This window comes from Portunus trituberculatus, chromosome 15, assembly GCF_017591435.1.
Source record: "Portunus trituberculatus isolate SZX2019 chromosome 15, ASM1759143v1, whole genome shotgun sequence".
NCBI lineage: Eukaryota > Metazoa > Arthropoda > Malacostraca > Decapoda > Portunidae > Portunus > Portunus trituberculatus.
Genome location: NC_059269.1, coordinates 9,673,629 through 9,698,628, shown reverse-complemented (window position 1 = coordinate 9,698,628; position 25,000 = coordinate 9,673,629). Strand labels below are relative to the sequence as shown.

Genomic DNA, 25,000 nt, shown 5'->3' with positions numbered 1-25,000 from the left:
AATCTGATCCATTTCAATACGTGTCCACGATCTCCGCTATGCGTGCACCGTCTCCGAGGCCATGCCACACCTGCTCCACCCCGGAAGCAGCAGCAGCAGCAGCAGCAGCAGCAGGTAAGGGAGGAGGCACGTCTGGAGCAGGGTAGCGGCTCAGTCCGCGCGTGCTCGGCTGGGCGCCAACATGAGAGGCTGGCAGACAGTGTGTGTAAGGATCGCTTTGGTGTTCACGTGTTCTGTAGTGCTTAGTGTCTGGCAGTGTTATGCCGTGACCTTTGCAGTGGTAGTGGAGTGTGTGAGTGTGTGAAGAGAGCTGAGATTGGACTACTGTCACCGAGGTTTGAATGAGCGTAGAATCACCGCACGTGTGAGGGTAAGGTAAGGCAGCGATGCACGGGACTCACTGACGAAGGATGCTCACCTCAAGTAGAAGCTCGAGGGGTGTCGACCAATGTCCCCACCACAGGCAGCTCACGCCCTAACAAGAGGACTGTCCTGGGAAGGCCGTGTACTTTATCTTCGTAGAACTGTTCCTCCTGAAGTGCTGGAAGTGACAAGTTTGCCTCTGTCATTCCCCTGAGTGGCTCTACATATTCTTGATCATGGCCTGGATCTAGTCTTTTTAATTCCTTATTTTTTTACTCCTGTGCCTGGATTACTTGTTTGCCTTTTTCTCACGTTGGCAGAGCGGGAAGAGGCGGTGAGGTAAGAGGTAACAGGATGGATACACACACTCGCACGCACGCAGTAACACAAGCACCGTTCAGTGAAAGGGTAAATGGTGAATGGAGGCAGACGCGGACTGTTTTGTGACACACTAAGCATCACCACACCCATGGCAAACTACGAATGGGACTGTTGACTTCTGCTTTCTTTCCACATCAAAATAATTAACTTAGAATATGTTAACGTCTGAGAAATGGTGACAATGAATGGTATATAGAACACACACACACTCTCTCTCTCTCTCTCTCTCTCTCTCTCTCTCTTGCAATCAGACCGTCCTTCCTTCATAATCTTGACATCATCTTGACATCACAATGCTTCCTGAATGAGCCAATATGTCAACTCTGCCTTATTTCCGTATATCTAGCTCATTCCTCTGCTATTTTGCTACATTAAGGTGGTCTGGCATTCACTATTTCCATTTTACGATAGGTGTTTGGTGTAGAACTCCCCAAACACACACACATGCACACAAACACACACGCGCACCACCTCGATGTTCCTCCACCTTCTCTAACTCACCCCTCATAATTACAGCTATTCAGTATCACTCCTCATCTCCTCTACGCCCGCAGTTCTTTTCTCCAGCCTAACACCTGCCTATTATCTCCGTGGCCACCAAGCGTCACGAACCTAAATAGCAGTTTTCCTGTAAGAGTGCCATTATTTACCTGCGACGGCCACCACTGCTGCCTACCCCGCCCACTCTACCTTGCCCTGCCCTGCTCTGCCCCAGCCCGCCCCGCAACGCCCCGATCAGTTCTCGAGGCTGGGCAAGTCATGATGGGAGAAATGGCTGCTGTTACTCTAGGTCATGTCGCCGCAGGATACTTCAGTACAAGCCTGTAATTAGTACTCTGACCATTACCGTCCACTGTCAGGAAAGGTGGAGGAGCGGGAGTTTCATCATTACATACAGCTTCAGTGCTATGGTTGTTTGTAAGAGAGAGAGAGAGAGAGAGAGAGAGAGAGAGAGAGAGAGAGAGAGAGAGAGAGAGAGAGAGAGAGAGAGAGAGAGAGAGAGAGAGAGAGAGAGAGAGAGAGAGAGAGAGAGAGAGAGAGAGAGAGAGAGAGAGAGAGAGAGAGAGAGAGAGAGAGAGAGAGAGAGAGAGAGAGAGAGAGAGAGAGAGAGAGAGAGAGAGAGAGAGAGAGAGAGAGAGAGAGAGAGAGAGAGAGAGAGAGAGAGAGAGAGAGAGAGAGAGAGAGAGAGAGAGAGAGAGAGAGAGAGAGAGAGAGAGAGAGAGAGAGAGAGAGAGAGAGAGAGAGGGAGAGAGAGAGAGAGAGAGAGAGAGAGAGAGAGAGAGAGAGAGAGAGAGAGAGAGAGAGAGAGAGAGAGAGAGAGAGAGAGAGAGAGTCAGTCCTATATACAATTTTTCTGCTTCTTCACATTTCCATCTCCTCATTTCAAGGTCCCTCTTTACCCCTAGCTGTTCTTTCCCTCCCTATCCTTTGTTACAGTGCCCTGATGCATCGTGCCACCTCCTCGTCTTCCACTAAACAATCTCGTCATGGAATTAACTACTTAGTACCAGGACGTGTTTCCGTATTCATTCTACTTACTATTTGGTAACCTTTTACAGCTTAAGAAAATAATGTAGGGATTAAAATAGCGAAGGCTCTGGACATTAATCTTCTGACCTCCATAGACCCTTCCTAATATCAATAAAATCGTCTAATCATACCAAAAATTCGTGATAAAAAGTGCGTTCTAGTACTTAAGAGGTAAACGCTGCAATTACAACCCAGCCACGCCCCTCATAGCACCACGCACCACACGCTTCCCTCTCACACAACAGTCACATGCACAACCTCCATGCACCTCATCCAGCCAAATATCACGGACTCTGTTAGCGTTCTCCCTGCAGCCGAGCGTGGCAGGTTGGTCCCCGCCCGCCTCCCCACCTCATTGGAAAGGACAAGGTCACTCGTGTTGGGCGATGTACAGTTACCCTTCACTACCCAGCCCAGCCTCGGTTGTAGCCTCCTTACGGCCCCATTCCACGTCCTTGCCCTACTCCTTCACTCCACTAGTCCTCTACTCGCGTGGTTCCTTCGTCACACAACCACAGCCATGAAATCGGACACGTGCATAAGATGGCGTCGCGAGGATGGCCCGAGCACTGGTTAGGGCGGGACAGAATCCTACGTAATTGGGCCGGGGTTACCTGACGGGCTTGTGACCTTACTGAGCTTGCCACGACCCTCACCCGGTCTTCCCCCACGCCCCTCTGCCTCCTTCCCTCACGACCACTCTCACTCTCGCACCCTCAATGGACACCGCCTCTCCGTTACTCTTACTTTTGTTAGTTTCATTCTTAAAACACTAGAAATTATTACAGAGCTACGCATTATTATAAAGATGCTAAAACTCTTCACAAATCAGTATTTTTGCCAAGTTTCCTCCGATAGTTCTATTTTATAACGTTGTGAATATCACGTGGCGTTCCTCTGCGTCCTTGCCTCCTGTACGTTCGAGCTGCTGTCAAGAACCCACAAAGTTCGACTGCTAATGAAAATAAACTTGTCGATCCAGTTCCGCGCACACTTGTTTCCGCGGTGACAGGTGTTCATGGGACACGCCTGCCCTGGGGCGCGGCCATACACGCCCCACCAAGGATTCCTCCACACGTGCACGCGTTGAAAGAACTTCCTAAACATGTTTGCCTGTTCTGTTTAATCCCGATCCCCAGTGTTCCGTGTTTGCTTGACCGAGTCTTGCCCGAGTTTTTTTTTTTTTTCTTCTTATTCTTCCACGGCCTTCTGCTCTTCCCTTCCTTACTCTCCATCTCACACATCAATGAGTCTTTGTGTCGGGGAGCTTACACTAACACAATACAGGAACGTAATTACTATTTCCTTTATTGAGGATAGCGGCATTTCCCTCTTTATCGCCCTATCGCACGCACGCACGCACGCACCCACTTGCGCACACGCACATCAGCGCGCGCGCGCACGCACGCACGCACGCACGCACACACACACACACACACACACACACACACACACACACACACACACAGAGAGAGAGAGAGAGAGAGAGAGAGAGAGAGAGAGAGAGAGAGAGAGAGAGAGATGAGAGAGAGAGAGAGAAAGGCTGGGGACCAGAGGGACTGGTAGTTTTAGCTATAAAATCGGCTATGCTAGCGGCGCGCCCACGTCCGCTAATCAGCACGGCGGCAACCACTAGCAGCCCCGCCACGCCTGTAGTCCCGTTGCTACCGCCACACTCATGGATCCTGCGGGCGGCAACGGCATGTCATCGTCTCACTTCATAACTACAGTCACGAAGCCTCGACCCCTGGCCCGAGGGAATCGATTAGCCATCAGCGTCCCTGAACAGTTACTTCACTAATTTTGTCCGACCCCTGCTGCTAGTCTGCGTCACGGCGCGGGGTCACGAATCACCCGGGGTCAAGTTTGAGTGTATGCAGGGAGGTGGTGCGGGGTCGCGGGGTCGCGGGGTCGAGATGGACAAAGAAGAAGACGAAGAAGACGAAGAATACGAAGACGAAGACGAAAAAGACGAAGAATAAAACGAAGACGAATAATAATAATAATAAGAAGAAGAAACATACACCAACGCCAAGGGGTGAGGAGTACGTCTGCCTCCACACCTGCGTGAGAGAAGGATGAGAACAGCAGTAGCATGTAATGCATACTGATCGCGGGCGTGGTGAGGGTGAGGATGAGGGTGAAGGAGAGGGTGGGAGTGGGTATGGGAATCGCAGTGCTATTCCTTCCACTAGTCGCGCCTGACAGATGGAGGAAATGTTACATAAGGACGTTACCTAACATTTCAACCAGCGGCCACTCAGCACAACGTACGTAGGCCCAAACAAAACCTCCCCTCTTGGACTACAGTTTCTCGTCCTCGGTTTTTGGTGGCACTGCTGACTCAAGAAGCATGTGCGTTAGAACAAGTGTCCTTAGTTCTGTCGGGCCACGGAGCAACAAAGGCCCGTATTCTGAAATTCTTCGCTCTCTCACCGTCAATGCTTTCTAAAGGCTTTAGTTGAAGAATACTCGTGTTTTTAAAGGGTATTCTTATGATTCTGGTGCTGGATTGCCAAGATTTCTATTCAGTTGAAAGGAAAACTGTCATGAAAACCCCAGTAGTCGTGCCTCTGCCCTTAGAAAATTGTCGTGGTGAGAGAACAAGGCTTTTATGAATAGCGGCGAAAGAGCGATGTGGCAGTCCTGGACCTACCATGCTAATGCAATACTCGGCTTCATTCTCCCTTGACGCTGTAATCTCCTTATGTCTTCCATGCATATCACGCCGTGCTTTATGAACGAAAAAGTGGCTCTCAAAGCACTGGCCCGGCAACTCCTATCATCAGCACTTGTAATTCTTGTATGCATTCCAGCACACAAGTCTTGCATAACTGTCTGTGCAGGCCGTCACGTGTTGCTGTGAGGCTGTGAAGGGCTTGTCAACGTAGAGTCACCTCCTCACAGCCTTTATTGGGAGTTTATGCCTAGTTGATCACCCACAGCAGTGTTGCCAACTATCGGGAATATCTGGAGTAGTTCACCTTCGTACCCACCACAGGGAAAAAAAAAGAATCGTGGCAAGAGTATAAGCGTCACCCGGGGTGTTTTTTTGGGGTCTATCTTTTTTTCTTCCCTCTCTTACTGAATCCCGAGGTGAACAAAGACTAGCGGCTGGTCCGGCGTAAACACAAGCACGTGGACAGGCACTATGTACACAATGCTACTGGTGATTAATTGCACGCACACACACACACACACACACACACACACACACATATTCTCTCTCTCTCTCTCTCTCTCTCTCTCTCTCTCTCTCTCTCTCTCTCTCTCTCTCTCTCTCTCTCTCTCTCTCTCTCTCTCTCTCTCTCTCTCTCTCTCTCTCTCTCTCTCTCTCTCTCTCTCTCTCTCTCTCTCTCTCTCTCTCTCTCTCTCTCTCTCTCTCTGTGTGTGTGTGTGTGTGTGTGTGTGTGTGTGTGTGTGTGTGTGTGTGTGTGTGTGTGAATAAATCTAAGCCTTTCCATGTTCAAGTTCAGAGTCAGTGCCTCAGTAACATGGGAAGGAAGTGCGTGGAATGTAGATGAAAGTGAAAAGAAACACTGCAACATCCCCTCATACCACCGTCAATGATGCGCCTCACTGCACTTCTTTCCTCCATTCACGCCAATCAACACAGACATAACATCTCCACCAGACAGCCATGGGGAACAATCTATATAACAAAGCATACACTATACATGAGAGCAGAGAACACGACAGCAGCGAACAAAGGGAGGGAGGGCAGCGGGGACAGAGGGAGGGCCAGCTACAAGAAGTGGTTGTGGTTCTTTTAGTCTCCTTCAGCCAGGGCGAGCGGCGACAGACATACTTCGATAAAAGTTCTTGACGTTTACTTTTTAGTTTTTGGGATGTATCAGTCTTTGGCAGCGAGGAGCCCATGCAAAGTGTTTGAATGCCATTACCATTACAGCTCCCTTCAGTGCTCGGAGACTTCCCTGAAGCACCCAGTCTGCAATATTCCTCCCTGGACGTCTGTCAATGGCCAGTAGGATGGTGCGTGGCCTTGTAATCTTCAAGGCTGCCTGTGATGGAACTAACCAGCCAACCAGACCCCGCCCAGACCAGTCCAGTATCTTGAATCACTAGTGTTGGCTGAAATTTCTAGACACTTTTTAAATGTCACCACTACTCTATGTGAAGTAGTTTTTGATTGAGGATGGTGGAGGAGATACACGTAGACCTGCAGTGATGGAATATTAATCTTAGCTTGCCCAGTGATGATGACGAGGGTGGAACTATGCAGTAGTGGCAGCGATTGTACTGGAGGAAACTAAAGTGTGTGTGTGTGTGTGTGTGTGTGTGTGTGTGTGTGTGTGTGTGTGTGTGTGTGTGTGTGTGTGTGTGTGTGTGTGTGTGTGTGTGTGTGTGTGTGTGTATGTGTGTGTGCGTGTGTTATTCACCTAAAAAGCACAAAGACAGAACTCAAGGACGTGACAATGGTAAGGAACGCGAAGTAATTCAGAAACAAACCATGAACACGCGACATACACACTCACTCTGACAAAACACACACACACATACACATACACACACACACACACACACACACGAGATAGAGAACCAGAATATAAAAACGCAATACTAGTTGGAAAGAGAAAGTGAGATGACTTGCCCTTCTGGTCCTGTAAGACGAACCTCCTCTTCCTCATCGCTGCCTTCCTGAACACTGACATCCCGCCCCGCCCCGCCACGCCCCGCACAGCCCCGCAAAGCGTCGTACAGCCTCGCCCCACCACGATTCGCCCGGCCTCGTCCCGTCTCGTCCGTCTCGTCCAGATCAACCGCATCACAGTCACCTTTTGAAATGCGAACGAAATGTAAAGATGTTGACTGCTATTCATTTTTCAGTATGTGGAAGGTTGTAATTACGAGAGCTGTTATTACTGCAGTTTTTTTTTATATGTGACGTAATATATTCAAGTTTTTGTACATGGTGATAAATTAGTACGCTAGATTGGAGCCTTTTCTCATCGTTTATGCTGAGCGGAAGCTGTGATTATACGGGCTGTTTCTTTTTCATTAATTATTTTTTTCATTCCTTGGCCAGTCTACCCTGATAAAAAAAAGGGGTAATATGTTAGGGAATGTAAGGTTTGTGTGTATAGGATGAAGACAAGACCATACAGTAATAGCCGGGTTGTGTATTGTTAGGTTAGGTTACGTTATGAGAAGTTCGTTTTTAGGGAACTGAATAATTTAACGTGTCACTGTGCCAAGAGAGAGAGAGAGAGAGAGAGAGAGAGAGAGAGAGAGAGAGAGAGAGATTAGGGGACATGATCGCTTACTACGCTGTCGTTATGTCCATCAAAAGCTGCCTGCCCTTGAATATAGTACGTATATAGGTAAGGAGGTAGCATCTAACTCCCCTCTCTCTCTCTCTCTCTCTCTCTCTCAATGGCTAAAGTAACCTTGCCTTGTTTTCATAACAAAGTCATATACGTCTCTTTATATCAACTGCCATAAAAAATAAACAATGTTAAAACAAAACAACGAATAAGTGTTTTATCTTTCCGGTAAGAGTGTCAAGCGCTGTTCTAGTAAGTGCTCAGCGCCCAATGTGATGTGCATCGTATTGTTTCCTTCACGTTTGTTACAACAATCGATCTTCATCTGGAATAACGCAACAGTGGCGAGACACTTTCCCAGCAGGCATTATGGTCACAACAAATTTGCTGCTGCTGCTGCTGCTGCTGCACCACGATACGCGCGACCTACAACTGCCTCACATTAATGCACGCAAAGATGACTAATTACCTGCCATGCCTTATACGACACCAATGTTCATTGCAATAGAACGAAAAGATTTGTGTGCTGGAGGTGTTGGAGCAAAACAAAACAGACAACAGCAACCCAATTAGATTAGAGCTGTGTCTTACTTCCTGGAAGTTGATACTGTTACGTCTGCAGACAATACGGAGCGGTGCGGCGAGGAGAGGGGCGGCGAGCACAGGAGTGTATCGATTACTTCCATAAAGATATCAAAGGTGAAGGGAACAAGTCTGCATCATCGACTGTCTTATGTAACATAATCAATCCTTTTCTTTTTAACTTTTTTTTACTTTTAAATATTAATGCAGGTATCCATCCATTACGTAATAACCACCGCGTCGCGACACAAGGGCGGGGAAGACAGGCCTCCTGCAGACGCTGCGGCGGAGCGTTCACTCACCGCCCGTCTCTTGACATCGAAGACTTTGCAAAATTTTCTTTCCTCTTTTCGTCATACATTACGTATTCCAAAGTGATTGCTTCATACGTCAACTTAATAGTATAAACATGACGCTTAAACTACAAATTTGTAATAGCACGCGGAATGAATTATATGAAGAAAACTGGTACAATTCCTATCCCTCTTCAATGAACAATGAAAAAAATGTGAATAACTAATAATGAAAAGTTCCGTATTATTTCCCGCCCATCAGCAGCACCAGTGTCCCGTCACGACGACGCACGCTGCCGCCGAGCCTGGAGGCGCAGTGTGTTTGTTTCCGCTCAAGGTGATGTACTTTGCTGCTCCTGCGCTCAGCCTTTTTATAGTGACGCTCTGGTTTTCTTTCTGTTGTGAGAGAAATTCCATTCATCTCGTCCCTGAGAAGAGTGACCGCGCTTGTTTATGGCCGGGAAGACTTGTTCTGCAGCTTGCCAGGAGCGAGGTTACTTCATATTACTCAAGTCACTAATACTTGGACTTTTTGCAGAAAACACCTCCCTTATAAAAAGAAGTTACCTTACAATGAGTACACTCGTGAGTACGATTTTCAAGGACTTCGTTTTAACAATGTAGTCGTAAACAGATGACGCTGTTGAACATATAGTCCAGTGTTGTTTTCGTGTACAAGCAATTGCCTCTTTAACTTATCTTCTTTAACTATCAGGACACCTTGGAGAGTAACAATATACATGACCTTGCAATTTTCAGACGTAATATTTTAAATGACAGTTAGGCTTTTATTTGCACAGTTTGGGCGGTCCTCTTTGGAATAGCAATGAGAGGAAAAGAATGGTACATAAAAACATAAGAATGAGGGAAGCTGCAAGATGCTGTCAGTCCTACACGTGGCAGTCCTTGTATGAGCAAAGCTACTTCCATCTATCATCTCCGTTCATAAATTTATCTAATCTTCTTTTAAAGCTTCCTATTGACTCAGCACTAACAAAATGATTACTGAGTCCGTTCCTCTCATCAACACAAACCTGAACTTGCAGTGTTAGAAAGAACGAGGTGTTGGTCACAGGTTTCACAAATACAGTTCAGATACTAAAATGAACGTAGGAGTTAGCAACCACGTGAATACCGTCCAGAGAGTTGTCAAACACTTACAGTACATGGTCACTCTTGGTTGTCAGTCTACGTAGACGCTGGACGGAATCCAGTCAAAGAAATTGTATAAGAAAAGAAGAAAAATATTTACGAGTATTATGTTAAAGATTTCGATTTTCAAACCTCCTCCTCCCCTCCCCAAACCTTCACCACTAGAATAATCACAATGTCCCTTTTTTTTGGTCCCTTTTTTGAGCTTCCCAGGAACACACTTATATTGCTTTGTCATGTTACCTGTCAGACCACACGTGATAACCAAGGCCCGAATACATTTTGTCGTCCTTAGGCTCTTTAGTATCATGACGCATTTCCATATTTATTCTGCTTACTATTTGATGATTTTATACAGCTTCAGAAATTTATGTTGGGCTTGATTAAACTAGTGAAGTCGATGGCCATTAATCTTTTGACCTCCATAGACCATTCCTAATGTCAACAAAATGGTCTAATCATACACAGATCTCAAGGAAAAAATGTGTTACGGTATTGAAGAGATTAACCGTCCTGTCACGATATTACGTACCTGATGAACACGACAATAAGTTCAAATAGAACTCCACTACTAAGGATACTCTACAAACACTACCCAGTCTGATTTTTGTGCAAGAATAAGACAATCAACCACACATGCATACAGAATCTTATGAAGAGTTACGCGTGTCTTTGAATACCGGTTATGCGGCACAAGTGTGAATGAATGACTCAGGTTACATCAGTGAGGAAAATGGGTGTTGTGTTTGCCGGGAAAGCATAGCAGCACTTCTTGAAAAACAATATCCCTCGCCTATTACTAAAAACACTAATTTGAGGATGTTTGAGAGGCAGAAAGAGGAGAAAGAGTGCTCGAGTTTAGAATTTCAATGTAGTGGAGAGAGAAGAGAAAGAGTGCTCGAGTTTAGAAATTCAACGTAGCGTATTAACTCCAAAGAACGGGCTAATAAATAATGGCTTTTAATTATTGAGACAACCATATAACAACAATAGTCAGGGAGTGTCTACATTATGGTATTGCTGAAGTAAGTATCAAAATAGCATTAGTAGCAATATAACCATGGACAAATTCAGATTCAGAAAGATAGCATCTATTGGCGAGACAATGTAACGGTCCCACAGCTGTGTAAATGTAGTAACAGTTAATGCAAAAAATGGGTTTACAAGAATGCTGGACAGATTTAAGGCTTAGAGAGACAAACGGCGCTAATTGTAAAGAATGTATAAACCAGTCCAAGCAGTTCGGGTTAAAGGAATTTAGATTAAGTTGTGAGATAGGCAGAGGCTGACGGAGAAATGTTTGAATCGCAACCTAGCATATGTAACAAAATTTTACAAAAATATTGAGGAAGTTTTAAGGTCTTCAGCACCATAACACGCTTACATATTTATTCTACATACTATTTGGTGATTTTATGAAGCTTCAGAAACTTATGTGGGGGTGATTAAAATAGTGAAGACTGTGGCCATTAACCCTCTGATTTCCATAGACCCTTCCTAATGTAAATAAAATCGTCTAATTATACCCAAAACTCATGGTAAAAATGCGTCCCGGTACTGAAGGGGTTAAGCAGAGGTTGATGGATTGGTGTCTGGGTGTCTGGGTGCCTGGGGTGGATAAAAGCTTCCTTGTGTGAACCGACTGGCCTTTTGTTTTAATGGTGCCACGCCCGCCCAATAGTGTTCCAGCCAGTGAGTAAGAAGCCTCCTTTGTCTAAATCAGGAAATGACGATCAAGGCCTTCAAAGACAGACCAATCAACGCTTTACCTTTCTGGATTGGCATTTAGTAAGTATATTTTTTCTTTGTACGTTTAGATGAATACCAAATCAGCATGGGACCGATCTTATCTAAGGAAAAAAAGGTTGGATACAAGATCAACACATTATCATCTACTTGTCTTTCAAATTATAACGAGGAAAAAAATTTAGGAAAAACTCAGATTCAAGGAGTCACACGGAACGAAGAAAAAAAAAAAAAAATATATATATATATAAAGAGCAACATTTTTTTTCCTCCCTTAATTCTATCTAGCATTGCGCTGTTCAATACACGAGAGACACTAGCTCCATGGTTCTTGCCACGGGTCTAGCGAATCAAATGTGCGAGGCGACAAGCATGGCGATGAATGTGGTGTATTGAGGAGGCTCTGGAGTGGTTGGCAGGTGATGGTTCACGTGATAGTGGTGGTGGTGGTGATGGTGGTGGTGCGCATCAGTCTGACCTCGTGGTGGAGAAGGCGGCAAATAGTGGCGCACAAAACACAGCATCGTAGTCCTCTCGCGATATTTAGGTTTTTGTTGGTAAAATGTGGAGGACGGAGAGAATGGATAGGTGTGTGTGTGTGTGTGTGTGTGTGTGTGTGTGTGTGTGTGTGTGTGTGTGTGTGTGTGTGTGTCGAAAACTCGCACGTTCACCATCGCCATATGACCCCCCTATCAATTCAGGTACTCTTTAAATGTTAATTAATACAAAAAACCTCATTAATCAGGGACAAATCATCGATAAATCACTTCTTACTAATTAAAACAAATAATTATTACCTTGACGACCTTCTTAATACGTGATGTAATCCTCTACACGACGATACTTTAAAGGGAATCAGTGTTTTGATAATATGACCCATACCAGCATTATAGTCGTAGATATTGTAGGTGGGTCTTCACATAGTCCTATAGAAGTATCTGCGTGTGCTGGTGAAGCTGTCTGTATCACGGGGCTTCAAGTAAGTGTGTGTATCTCTCCTCTGTCTGGTTGCGACCCTTCTGAGGATTTTGGGTAGGTGTGGCTATCAGATGTATGAAAGTGTAGAATGTGTATAGGTGTAGTATTAAGTATTTTCCCACCTTACTATTTAAGTAATATTCCTACAGATTCTTTTTCAGTACTTTGACACGTTTTCATATTCATTCTGCTTACTGTTTCGTGGTTTTATACAGCTTCAGAAACTTATGTGGGGATTAATGGCCACAGTCTTCACTATTTTAATGTTCTGACATCCATAGACCCTTCCTAATGTCTGTAAAATCATCTAATCGCATACAAATCTCAAGGTAAAAAGGCGTCCCAGTACTGACCGAGTTAATCGTTCAAACACTCGCAGTACCAATAAGTGACTTGTGTAGATAATAGTTCAGTCACACACTCGTCGCTGTTCATTCATCAGACACTTCTAGATATAAATTGCTCGTCTTTTACGTCACAAGGTACACACACGATGATTTTTGTTCATATAAGAGGGGAAAGCTGGTAAAGAGCAAACATAAAACTAAAAAAAAACGCCTACTTAGTTGTCAGTTCCCTTGCAGGTCGAGAGAGTTAGCCGAAAAAAGGGATAAATGTCTTGAAACCTCCCTCTTAAATGAACTCAAGTCATAAGAAGTTGAAAATACAGAAACAGGTAGAATATACAGAGTTCCAGAGTGGCGTGTTATGGGTTGGTGTGGTGTCTAGCAAGCACATGCGTGTAATGAAAATATACTAAAACGCTTAAGTCCGCACCTCCACTGCAATGCACGGATTTTTAAAGGTGTTTTACCGATTCAAGTGACAAATTAACGCGATTTTTACATTATCAACATGAGAAGCACTCTTGAGAATTCGGGTAATAATATTTGTTACGTTTAATAATAGACTTGGTGAAAGAGCGAAGTGTTTTTCATTACAGACTTAAGACTCGTATTTTGAAACATTTCTGAGCTTCACCTCCACTATTTCAAAGACCTTTATTCAAATTTACACGAGTTTTTTAAGGAGCTTTTACGGTTATAGAGGCAGAATGATAAGATTCCTTCATTATTGACTGGAAAAACACTTGAAAACTCCGCTAATCATCTTTGTGGCCTTGGAAAAGAGTCGCAGTGAGAGAGCCAAGCGTTTCTCATTACAGGCCTAAGCTACAAGGAAAAGCATGCGGTGGGTCTGGGCGGTGCCATACCTCGTGGTTGAATTACCCTCTCTACGTGTCCCCTTCCCTCCCTCCTCCTCCTCCTCCTCCTCCTGTGTGACATTGAGGTATTTATTTTTTTACACAGCCATTTTTTTCTTACTATGGATTTCTCCTTGACAATTTACTGAGTGTGTGTTCCTTGTTTGTTTTTGTTTTCTAAGGTAGTTGGTGACGTCACACACACACACACACACAAACACACATGCGCACACACACACACACACACACACACACACACACACACACACACACACACACACACACACACACACACACACACACACACACACACACACACACACACACACACACACACACACACACACACACACACACACACACACACACACACACACACACACACACACACACACACACACACACACACACACACACACACACACACACACACACACACACACACACACACACACACACACACACACACACACACACACACACACACACACACACAGAGAGAGAGAGAGAGAGAGAGAGAGAGAGAGAGAGAGAGAGAGAGAGAGAGAGAGAGAGAGAGAGAGAGAGAGAGAGAGAGAGAGAGAGAGAGAGAGAGAGAGAGAGAGAGAGAGAGAGAGAGAGAGAGAGAGAGAGAGAGAGAGAGAGAGAGAGAGAGAGAGAGAGAGAGAGAGAGAGAGAGAGAGAGAGAGAGAGAGAGAGAGAGAGAGAGAGAGAGAGAACGTAAATAATGTGTATATATGTACGTACTTCAGCTTCATCTCCTGACAAGACTCACCACACCCAAAAGCGAACACTTCCTTGTGTGTGTGTGTGTGTGTGTGTGTGTGTGTGTGTGTGTGTGTGTGTGTGTGTGTGTGTGTGTGTGTGTGTGTGTGTGTGCAGCAGGCAGGCACTGTTATTACGATAAAACCAAACAAAACGTAAAAAAATGTACATTCATTGAAATTCATGGAGGTGAGAGAGAGAGAGAGAGAGAGAGAGAGAGAGAGAGAGAGAGAGAGAGAGAGAGAGAGAGAGAGAGAGTCTACTTAGCCGTACTCACTTTGACGGTTTCAACGATGACGTGAATCCCCAAACTCATTATCTTAAGATGGGAATTTCACGTCAGGAAGGAGACTGAAAGAAAGAAGATAACGGAAGAATCAGTATTAGCAAATTGATATTAAGACGAATTCCACTATCGATTAGATGAGATTAACCCTTTAATTCAGTACTGGGAGACACTTAACCATGACTTTTGAGTGTGATTAGACGATTTTATTTACATTAGAAAGGGACTATGGAGGTTAGAAGGTTAATGGCCAGAATCTAAGCTATTTCAATCCTAACATAAGTTTCTGACGCTGTATAAAATCACCAAATAGTAGGTAGAATAAATATGAGAACACGTCATGGTACTGAAGAGGTTAAGAAGCTTTGCTCATACAGGGACTGCCACGTGTAGGCCTGACAGCCTCTTGAAGCTTCCCTCTTCTTACGTTATGTACTCTATTAAAATGAACTGTGCTATATTGGAACAAGTCAGGAAGGAAACATACGATACATTTATATCTATCTAAGGGTTCATATTCTTTTCTAGTATTACTGTATGTCTTAGCTTAATACGTCTTTTCTTTCCTTTATCTATGGCATATATTATTCATGTATTCATTTACTATGTTAGTTGAGTGCTTTTTGTCTGTTGTAGGGGAATAATAACCTCCTTTTCTTGTATTTTTGTTTTTCTTCCGTCACGGTAACCCTATTCTAACTTGTTCTTCTGTGGTATTCATTATCAAATTAGTTTATTCGTTCATTTATTGTGTTAGTTGAATGATTTTTGTCCATCGTAAGGAGATACTAAAATCTTTTTGTTGTATTTTTGTTTCTTTTGCGTCATAGAAACCATATTCTTAAATACACTAGTTCTTCTGTGGCATGTGTTATCAAATTCGTTCATGCATCTATCTATTTAGTATTGTATTAGAAAGAGTCGCCTTCGTTTGTGACCTTCTTGTGGGATTAAAAGCCTTTTTTTTACAATATATAGAAAACCAAACCAGAGAGAATACATATAATTGTTAACATATTAGTGTACATAACATTACCAGTGAAAGAAACTGAAAAGAGAAAAGAATATACGACCAAAAAAAAAAAAAAATACAAAACATACATCAAGAATACAAGAACACAAACAAAAAGAACAAATGTACACAAAAGTGGGAGCCGATTGTAACCTTCTTTCATTGTATTCTTTTCTCTCTCTCTCTCTCTCTCTCTCTCTCTCTCTCTCTCTCTCTCTCTCTCTCTCTCGTGCGTCAGAGGAACCTTCAAGTGTGGGAACGTCTTGCTCAGCGTGTTTGGCGGTGCTTGGTCTGACACAAACCCGACTCGCTTCCCTTGAAACAACTCTTGCCTCTATAACTGGTATACCTTAATGTACCCAATTACCGAATACATCATGTTTTTATAAGCAGGACCGTGTATTTGACTGTTTTTTCCTCTTCTTCTTCTTCTTCGTCGTCGTTCTTCGTTTTTCGTCTTTTTCTTCTACGTCTTCGTCTTCGTTTTCTTCCTCTTCGTTTTCGTTTTCGTCTTCGTTTTCTTTTTCGTCTTTTTCGTCTTCGTCTTCGTCTTCGTCTTCTTCTTCATCTTCCTTTCCTTCTTCTTCTTCTTCTTCTTCTTCTTCCTTTCCTTCTTCTTTTTTCTTCTTCTTTTTTTTTCTTCTTCTTCTTTTATTCCACTGAAAAAAACATGCTGGTGCTGGTGTGTCTCTCGGTGTCTCGGTGTCTCAGTAACTCCGCCCCGTCCATGACTCGTCTGAATTAAGTTAAATTACTCCGTCATTGTCCACTGCTTTATTCTCATCCGTGCGTCTCTTAACATTATCTTCAGGCACGCTTAAATCACCTATTTTGTTTATCATGAGCAAAAACAGTAAGAAAAAAATTCAGTCCTGCATCATTACTGTAAAAAAACATCCCTCTGTCTTCAGGCACGCTTGAATCACCTATTTTATTATTTTGTTTTTTATCATGAGCAGAAACAATAAGAAAAAAATTCAGTCCTGCATCATTACTGTAAAAAAAAAAACATCCCTCACTGCGCGGCCTCCTGTCGGACATTCAATTTAAAACTATTGCACGATTTATTTTACTGCTTGTAACTTTTGTGATTTGTCTTCCGCAAATATCACTTGGAAATACGTCCTTTATCTCCACGGCCACACTTCTTTTCCTCCCTCTCGTAAACATGAACCCTTACTGTGCGTGTTTGTATAAATGGACGTTTTATGTGTTTCAGGTTTTATTCTGTTTTAAGCCATGTACAAGTTCTCATAGAAAACATTTTGATGGACCATACCTTCCAATTCTTCCTGTAACTGTAATTTTTGGTTTTGGTCAATAAATATCTATCTATCTAAATCTATCTGTATATGTGTGTATGAATGTGTGTTGAGCGCCTGGTGTGGTATCTGATGTTACTAATGAAGCTCTAGACGCAGTCGTTACAAGTTTTCAAATAGCGAAGGTCTTGAAAGCGTGAGGGCAAAGGTTTTCCCGTGTTTGGCTGGAGGTCACCCAATAAGCTCACACCTTCCTTCCTTCCCTCTCTCTCTCTCCCTCTCTCCCTCATGGCGATGCGTTCAACCAGCCAGCACCAGCATCACGGAAGAACCTTATTCAATTTATTGCCACATTACGTCAGATATCAAGAGGAATTCGTCGCGCGTGACTGACGTAACCTACAACGCGTGACCCCACCCTGACCTGACCCCGACACCTGACACGGAGGGCCTGATATGAATGCAGGTCCTTCTTTTACTGTCCCAAACACGGTGCTTGGTGGAGAGTTGATTGGGAGAAAAAAGAGGAAAAACTCTCTCTCTCTCTCTCTCTCTCTCTCTCTCTCTCTCTCTCTCTCTCCATCGTAAATCTTTCTTCATATCCACAAGCACTTCCTAATAAATTTTCAGTATACGTGTGACTACCCCACCACCTCTCTCTCTCTCTCTCTCTCTCTCTCTCTCTCTCTCTCTCTCTCTCTCTCATCCAGCCCCTCCCTTCCTCGCAATCACTTTCGCTTTCCCGCTCCATCACCGCGACCTCTGAGCACGAAAGAAGGACACACACACACACACACACACACACACACACACACACACACACACACACACACACACACACACACACACACACACACACACACACACACACAGATAGTGGCCTCTACGTCTCAGAATATTTCATTTCCTGTCACTTCTTTAAATATCGTTCGAGGCGCAACTCAGGGTCAAGAACTTCTTTTGGGAGCCGTTACCTTTTTGTGAGTTTGTTTTGCTGCGGCTGGCTGAGGCTGGAGGCTGGGCGGTGTTGCTCATGTTTTGGGGGCGTGGTGTGGGAAGGGCGTGGTGAGGATAGTGGGAGGAGGCGTGGTGTGGAGCGGTGTGGGTGGAACACAGGCTAGTATTCTCACACACTTCTAAGCCTCACCTCCACTATTTCAAAAAGCTTGATCTTAATTCATACAAATTTTTAAGATGTTTTTACGGTTCTAGTGACAGATAAACAAAATTTCTACATTATTAACAGGAGAAACACTCTTCAATACCTGGTTAGTCATCACTGTAACCTTGGGAAATAGTCGTGGTGAGAGAGCAGAGCGTTTCTGAATACCGAACACAGTGTCTCGTTATGTGCACGCTTGACATTTTCCTGGTTAAAGTGTTGCAGGACGGGACAGACGAGAGAGGATGAGGAGAGGATGGTAGGCAAGACTGACTCTCCTATGATGGTGGACTTATGTGTGCAGGATCAAGTTCTTATACGCATTAATTTTGCACTGTGGGCAGAGAGAGAGAGAGAGAGAGAGAGAGAGAGAGAGAGAGAGAGAGAGAGAGAGAGAGAGAGAGAGAGAGAGAGAGAAACTACCTTTAATCAAACACACATGGTATAGAGAGAGAGAGAGAGAGGCAAACTACCTTTAATCAAATACGATGGTGGTTGCCCGAACTTAATTTTATGTATTTCCAAAGCAAAATAGGAGTAATTTATCTTGACGGACGGTACATTAGTACAGTGCAGTGTCTACATACACCACACATTGAGCAACACCAACACCAGAACCATACACAAGTCTGGAATTATCAAACCTCCATAAGCCTTCCTGCTGTTTTGCGTAAAGCTTCTTTTGCCTTTGAAAAAAAAAAAAAAAAAATTTTCTTGTCATATTTTTTGGGTGAATTTTCAGTGAAGAAAAGACAAAAAATCATACGTGGGAATATTAACAAGTTCCGAGTTGGTGAAAACCTCGCGGAGGGCGGAGCCACACCCTCGCTGCCGGAGTCACTTGACGTCCTTCGCAGCCGCCTCGCAGGCCGTGAGCAGCAGCGAGCCATGGCTATTAACAAAAGTTATTTCACAGGAGGTGGGGCGCTTGCAAGACAATCTTTACATTTCCAGCCTTTGTCTGAAATATAACGAACTTAATTTCAAGTGGTATATTGACCACAGTTCCTAAAACTAGGGAGTTTCCAAGCTTTTTTTTTTGTTGCTTCCCACACCGGCCAGCGTGTAGCAGCAGTGAGCGAGAACACCAGCGAGTGCAGGATGTCTGAATAAGCCTAGGATGGTTAATTCTACGATATTTTGAATAAAGTGCGGAAACAATTGAGTCTCATCAGCCTACCATAAAATTCGTTAAACTTCTGAGTTTCAACATGAAGCACTTGTATCATGACAGTCACGTGACGGACACACTGCGGCGTACTTCAGGTAGGGATCATAGGAGCCTGGCTTTCCTTAACCCTTGGCAGTACAGTTAATCCCGACGGCTTCGGTGGGCTGGGTCACGAGTCGCCTCACGGACGTGCTCACGTCAGTGACGCTTGAGAACAAAGGCAAGTTACGACCTTCCAAAAGTATTTATTACTATGAGCAAAGGAATGAAGGTTTTGGTGTTGATTTTTTTTGAAGAACAATTAAAATAATCCCGCAACAAAAGAACACAGTTGTGAAAAATGTGGGACTATTTCACAAGCATAAGTACACAAGACCCGAGACAGACATTTGTATCAGAAATAGTTTATTTACTCACATTATAACTGTTCGGTAAATGTGGATTTGAAGGTTACACATGTAGGTCGGCAAGTATGGGCCTTTCTCAAGGGAAACATGAAAGTACTGACTGAAAGCATTTGGTCCTTTCCAGCATGACTGAGGTCACTATGTTAAGAGGCCGATGATAGCAATCTGGCGGACCACTATGTTCAAGCGCGCGCGTGTGTAGTAGTCAGTTCTCCACCCCCTCACCCAACCAAGAAGTGCCGGACTCGAATCTCCGGCCTGAGACAATTCATGTTATTGAGTTGGAGCGAGCGGTGCGAGCCTTGCTTACCTAGCCTAGCAGAGAGCATGGAAGGGGAGTGAGCCTAGGACCAGTGACCTTGCAGCCCGCAGGGAGGGGAAGGTCAGCAGTCATGTTCCCCTGAGTGTTTGTTGGTTGGGGGTTAAGGGGGATTGCTACAAGGACAAAAAATGGTCTGCCCTAATTCTTTAAAGGGTAAGCAAATGGAGAGTATGTATTCATTTATTTATCAGAGAAGGATCCACTAAACAAAGGAGGAAACCTATCACGAGATTGTTGCCGTGACCACCAGAGATCACTACGGCAGGACATGACAAAGACATGCTGGGCCGCCACTCTCACGTGTGACTTATTAACAGTTCACCACGCGCCATTTATGGCCATGGAGGGGACCAGGGAAGCCTCGGGGGAGCGAGGCTCGTCCATGACATTTGATTCCTCTCACCCCTCCTCCTTCTCCCTCCTTCCCTCCCTTCCCTTGATGTATCGCCAGCCATAATCTGTCATCACACTCATTACACTCTGAAATTAATAGCGGGTTACGGTGTGACTGCTGCTCCTAAATTTGTCTCGCACGGGAGAAAAAGTATGATTGGAAACGAACCTCAGGATTACAAATACTTGTTATATACTTGACTAATTACTCAGCTACTTACTTCTAAATAGATTGTGTCAAATTAATTTACTCTGTTACACTGATTTTACGGTTGCTTTTCACTTTTTTTATCTCTTGAAATATCTTGACCTCTCCCTCTGTGCTTCTTTTCAACATATAATACGCAAATCTTGATATTCAATGTATCAAAAAACTAAGTAATAGAGTTACACATGCTAGATTGCAACTTTACTGAGAACATCTAAGAATAAGAATCAAATTAAGAGTCTTTTCCAGGCCAGTCTGCCACAGGTGAGCGACACTGACAACATAGTACGAGGTAAAAGGCAGGAAGGACAGTAGTGCCGTAGCTAGCTAGCATTTTTGCCGCCTTTCCCAGAAATAATACACTATCAAAAGGCATATATTAACCCCCTTAGGAAGAAACAAGCGTATAGTATCAAGTCATAGCCTGGTTAAAATATTCCCGATCAAAGTATCATCTGTAGTTACTGCGCGTGTTGCCAACAGTTAAGAACCAGCGAGATTCACATTATTTTATCTATACCTACTTATATCATTACTATTACTACGAATATAAGTAAAGGACAAGTCGTGCTACCTACCTATGCAGTAGTATGAAAACCACTCCAACTACTCTTATTACTACTACTACTACTACTACTACTACTACTACTACTACTACTACTGCTGCTGCTGCTGCTGCTGCTACTACTACTACTACTATTACTACTACTAGATCTGTGTATGAAATATGCTAATTACCAATAGCACATACAGGCCTGATAACAAAAACTGACAACTGTGAGGACCAAAAGTGTCGACCATAAAAGTCCCGCTTGGGGTGTACCGCTCCCTCCGCCCACCCGCCCTTAGGTGCGCCACTGCCACACAGATTCAACTATAGTGAAGATTGTCGAGTCAATAACACACACAATTAACCTGTACTGGCGCTTCAAATGGTGATAAACAGACAAAATTAGGAGCGAACTCTTGCAGTCAATAAACAGTTAATTCCTTCAGTACTGGGATGCATTTCTATCTTGAGTTTTGGGTGTGATTTGGCGATTTTACTGACATTAAGAAGGGTCTATGGAGGATACAAAATTAATGACCAGAGTCTTTACTATTCTAATCCCCCACACGAGTTTTTGAAGTTGTATAAAATCACCAAATAGTAAGCAAAATGAATATGAAAATGTGTCATGCTACTGAAGGGGTTAATACGATGACTTCTGCTGTATGTCATAAGCACAACAACAGAAAGCAATGCAAGATTTCGCAATATTTCATGAAGACTGTGGTGAAACAATAGAAATGTCAGGCTATGTTATTTGACTCAATGCACATTCAGGACCGTTGATAAAAATACCTATCCTGAAATTTAATCTTGATTATTCATGCACAAAAGAGTGAGTGATTTCGACATCTTCCTCGATCTCGCTCTCGCTCTCTCTGTGTGTGTCTTTTCTCTGAGATTAAGGATTAAGTTTCAGGAACAGGAAGAAGAAAAGAGCGTAAGAAATACAAAATTATACTAATTCTTCCTCCATTGTATTTACCAAGAAACAACAGTGAAAGGGGAAAGTCAACATTTACTTTAGCGATTTTGTTATCCTTGATCGGGCGTTAAATGAGTTATATCTCCTAGTCGGTATGGTAATTGAAACTGCATTTGTCTTTTTCTATCTCTGTGGATAAGCCCCATAGACTCAATAGGGACGCTTGCCACAGCTGGATATGTACCGAGATGTGGGTGGCCTTGCCCAGGGCGGAGGTGTTGGTGTGGGGGAATGGCGGGACTGTGGGTGTGTGGATGACGAGTTGAACATTATTTCTGTAAAGTTCGTGGTACGTTTCACCATCTTAACTACTTCAGTACCATGATGCGTTTTACATATTCATTCTGCTTACTATATGGTGATTTTATACAGCTTCAGAAACTTACGTTGGGGGATCAAAATAGTGAAGACTGCCCATTAATCTCCTTAAACCCTTCCGAGTGTCAATAAAATGGACTAATCGTACACAAATCTCAAGGTAAAAATGTGTCCTAATACTGAAGGAGTTAAAGTGGACGCTTGACTACCATGTTATTTGATTGTGGCCACAGAAATAGCGTACAAATATTTAACATTTCTAGAAACGGTTCCCAACATTCAACGGACGAGTAAGCGGTTAGAAAGAGATCACGAGAGAGTGTGGACATCAAAGAAAGATTCTCATCTTCAATTTTCAAGTAAAACGGCATTTTCATAGTATTTCCTAAATTATCCATGGACTCCTATGCCCAGGAGTTTGCATTCTCATGGAAGAAGCAAGAGGCTGAAGGCCGCTGAGTGAACGAATGACCCTCACTGAAGGCAAGTCTGTAGGAGAAGGAACATCTCGCGCGCTCATGCCACATAATTGCGCAGGGTGTGGACGCCCGCCGGTCAGACAACAAAGGCAACTCCCAACCGTTCCAAAGTAGTGTGGCAGTCCTCGTGCTCAGGAGTACTTAAACTTGCTGGTCTTGCCGCCGCCCACAACTGCCGCTCCTTGCCAGGGAGAGGCATCACTCAAGGACTAAAAAGTGGACGAGGCAAAGGTTGGGTGGGGCTCCTTTTTTGTGACATGCACCACCACGAACTAGGAAGGCTGACCAGCCCGCTTTCCCACCGCTCAAGTGTTGCTAAGATGTGGTCTGATGTGAACCACTACGCAGAGTGAAGAAGGGGTCATAAAACGTCCTTGGCTATCTTTTTTTGTTAGGAACATTCTTTTTAAGATTTAGAAGCAAGGGAGTCACCAACACTGTAATAATGTTAGGGAAAATTTCCCATTTTAACAATGGAATTTGGAATTTCGGCACCACTGCAAAAAGTACTGATGGAGTAGACCACTAATAAAGGTCTCATCCCACATTAACAAGTGAATACTCTCTACAGATTGTGGGTGTGGTCCTTACAGCGGCTGCGGTTGGGCATGGCAGGACCGTGGCGGCCCAGATACTGCAGTACACTGAGGCAGGACACTCCAGGAATGAGGCGGGTGTTCCTGGCAACAATGTCACAGGAGGGTGGAGGTAAAGTGTCCAGTCTCCACAGTCTCTACATAATGATCAGGTTGCACATGCACATGCAACACTTGGCTCACAAAATCACGGAATTATTTGCTTTTGAAAAAAAAAAAAAAATAGTATACACTGTTACCGTTTTGAAGAATGCTGTTACATAGTACTTGCATATAAACATAATATTGTAACTCTCTCTCTCTCTCTCTCTCTCTCTCTCTCTCTCTCTTCTTCTTGACGTATACTTATGAAATTTTGGAAAGTCACAATAGTTTTCCACAGCTGGGTGGACCATCATGGACAGCAGCACCACATCTGGTACGTGGCAGACACCAGGGGCTTCAGGGCCTTCGGGGACTTGGTACCTAAAGCCGCGAAGCCCATGAATGTTGGCGTTCCTGTTGTGGTGGCCATTCCACTTGCTTCCTTACAAGAGAAGACAACGAAGACTTCTGATGTTCCCCAGCCAGTGGACAAACCCAGGGCAGAAAGAAATCTTACTCCGGAGTTATCCAAGGGAGGCGGTCAGGACAAGGAAATGAAGACGGACTCAGCTACAAAAGCTGAAGTATCAACTTTACCGCCGGTGACAAGCACCACGACTGACATCCTAGACCTTGACACCACACTACTAAAAGATGTTACCGAACAGCCAGAAACAATAGCCAGTGCTGGAGAGGGAAGTGGGGACACCATTATCACTACCACCACTACCCCCTCCACCACCACCACCACCACCACCTCCACCACCACCACCACCACTACTGCTGCTACTCCTGCCAACACTGCTACAAGCATTCCAGAAGCAGCTTCACAGATTCCAGTCACGAGTTCAACACCGTGTACCACAACTGAACCTATTGAGGAGCTTCCAATCCCTCAACCTTTGATAGACGATAAGCAACATGGCTCACCTAAAAGCCTAGCACCTTCTGAATCAGGTTCTGCTGATGAAAAAGCCCCAGATCAGTTACCAGATGCCAGCTTTCATTCACCCAAACAAAGTACCGTCACACCATCAGGTAACAATTTCGTAGCATCGGTGTTCAATAAGCTCAGCACGGCACTAGGGGCGCCTGATGACAACATGCAAAAACCTCGCCTGCACCAAGAGCCTCAGAATGGTTTGGAAAGCATCACTCCTGATCCTGAGCAACACTCCACGTCAGACTTTGTGTTAATCAATCGCCTACGAGCACCCACCATCCCAAAGCCCCGGGTTGGCAGTCAGCAGCTGGTGCCGAAGCCCGTCAATGTGATGGGACGGACAGACTCTGTTGTGATGGGGCTTCACTCTTCAGGCAGACCTTCCACCTCACGTCCCCTCACGCACACCACTGAAGAACTCAAGCCGTTGGGCATTCACTTGCTAAATTTGGTGCCCATTCCAAAGAAGACTGCAAGTGCCAGCAGACCAGTGCCACGGCCAGTGCGGGTAGTTGGTGAACCAAATTTAGATAATTTTTGGCG

At 44.3% G+C, this 25,000-nt stretch overlaps 1 protein-coding gene and 1 long non-coding RNA gene across 2 annotated transcripts in view; one reads left to right on the top strand and one right to left on the bottom strand.

The window, feature by feature from the left end:
- Positions 1-25,000, bottom strand: part of LOC123504263 — a 39,388-nt gene that overhangs the window by 10,121 nt on the left and 4,267 nt on the right. Inside the window, exon 2 of the long non-coding RNA XR_006674779.1 lies at positions 14,557-14,630. This is a non-coding gene — a long non-coding RNA (uncharacterized LOC123504263). The remainder of the gene's footprint in view (positions 1-14,556; positions 14,631-25,000) is intronic.
- LOC123504262 (flocculation protein FLO11-like) overlaps positions 144-25,000 on the top strand; it is a 26,038-nt gene continuing 1,181 nt past the window's right edge. Inside the window, exons 1-3 of the mRNA XM_045254657.1 lie at positions 144-205; positions 23,406-23,542; positions 23,813-25,000. The exon at positions 23,813-25,000 is cut by the window's right edge and continues 1,181 nt beyond it. Coding sequence (XP_045110592.1) covers positions 182-205; positions 23,406-23,542; positions 23,813-25,000 — 1,349 coding nt within the window. The 5' untranslated portion in view covers positions 144-181. The remainder of the gene's footprint in view (positions 206-23,405; positions 23,543-23,812) is intronic.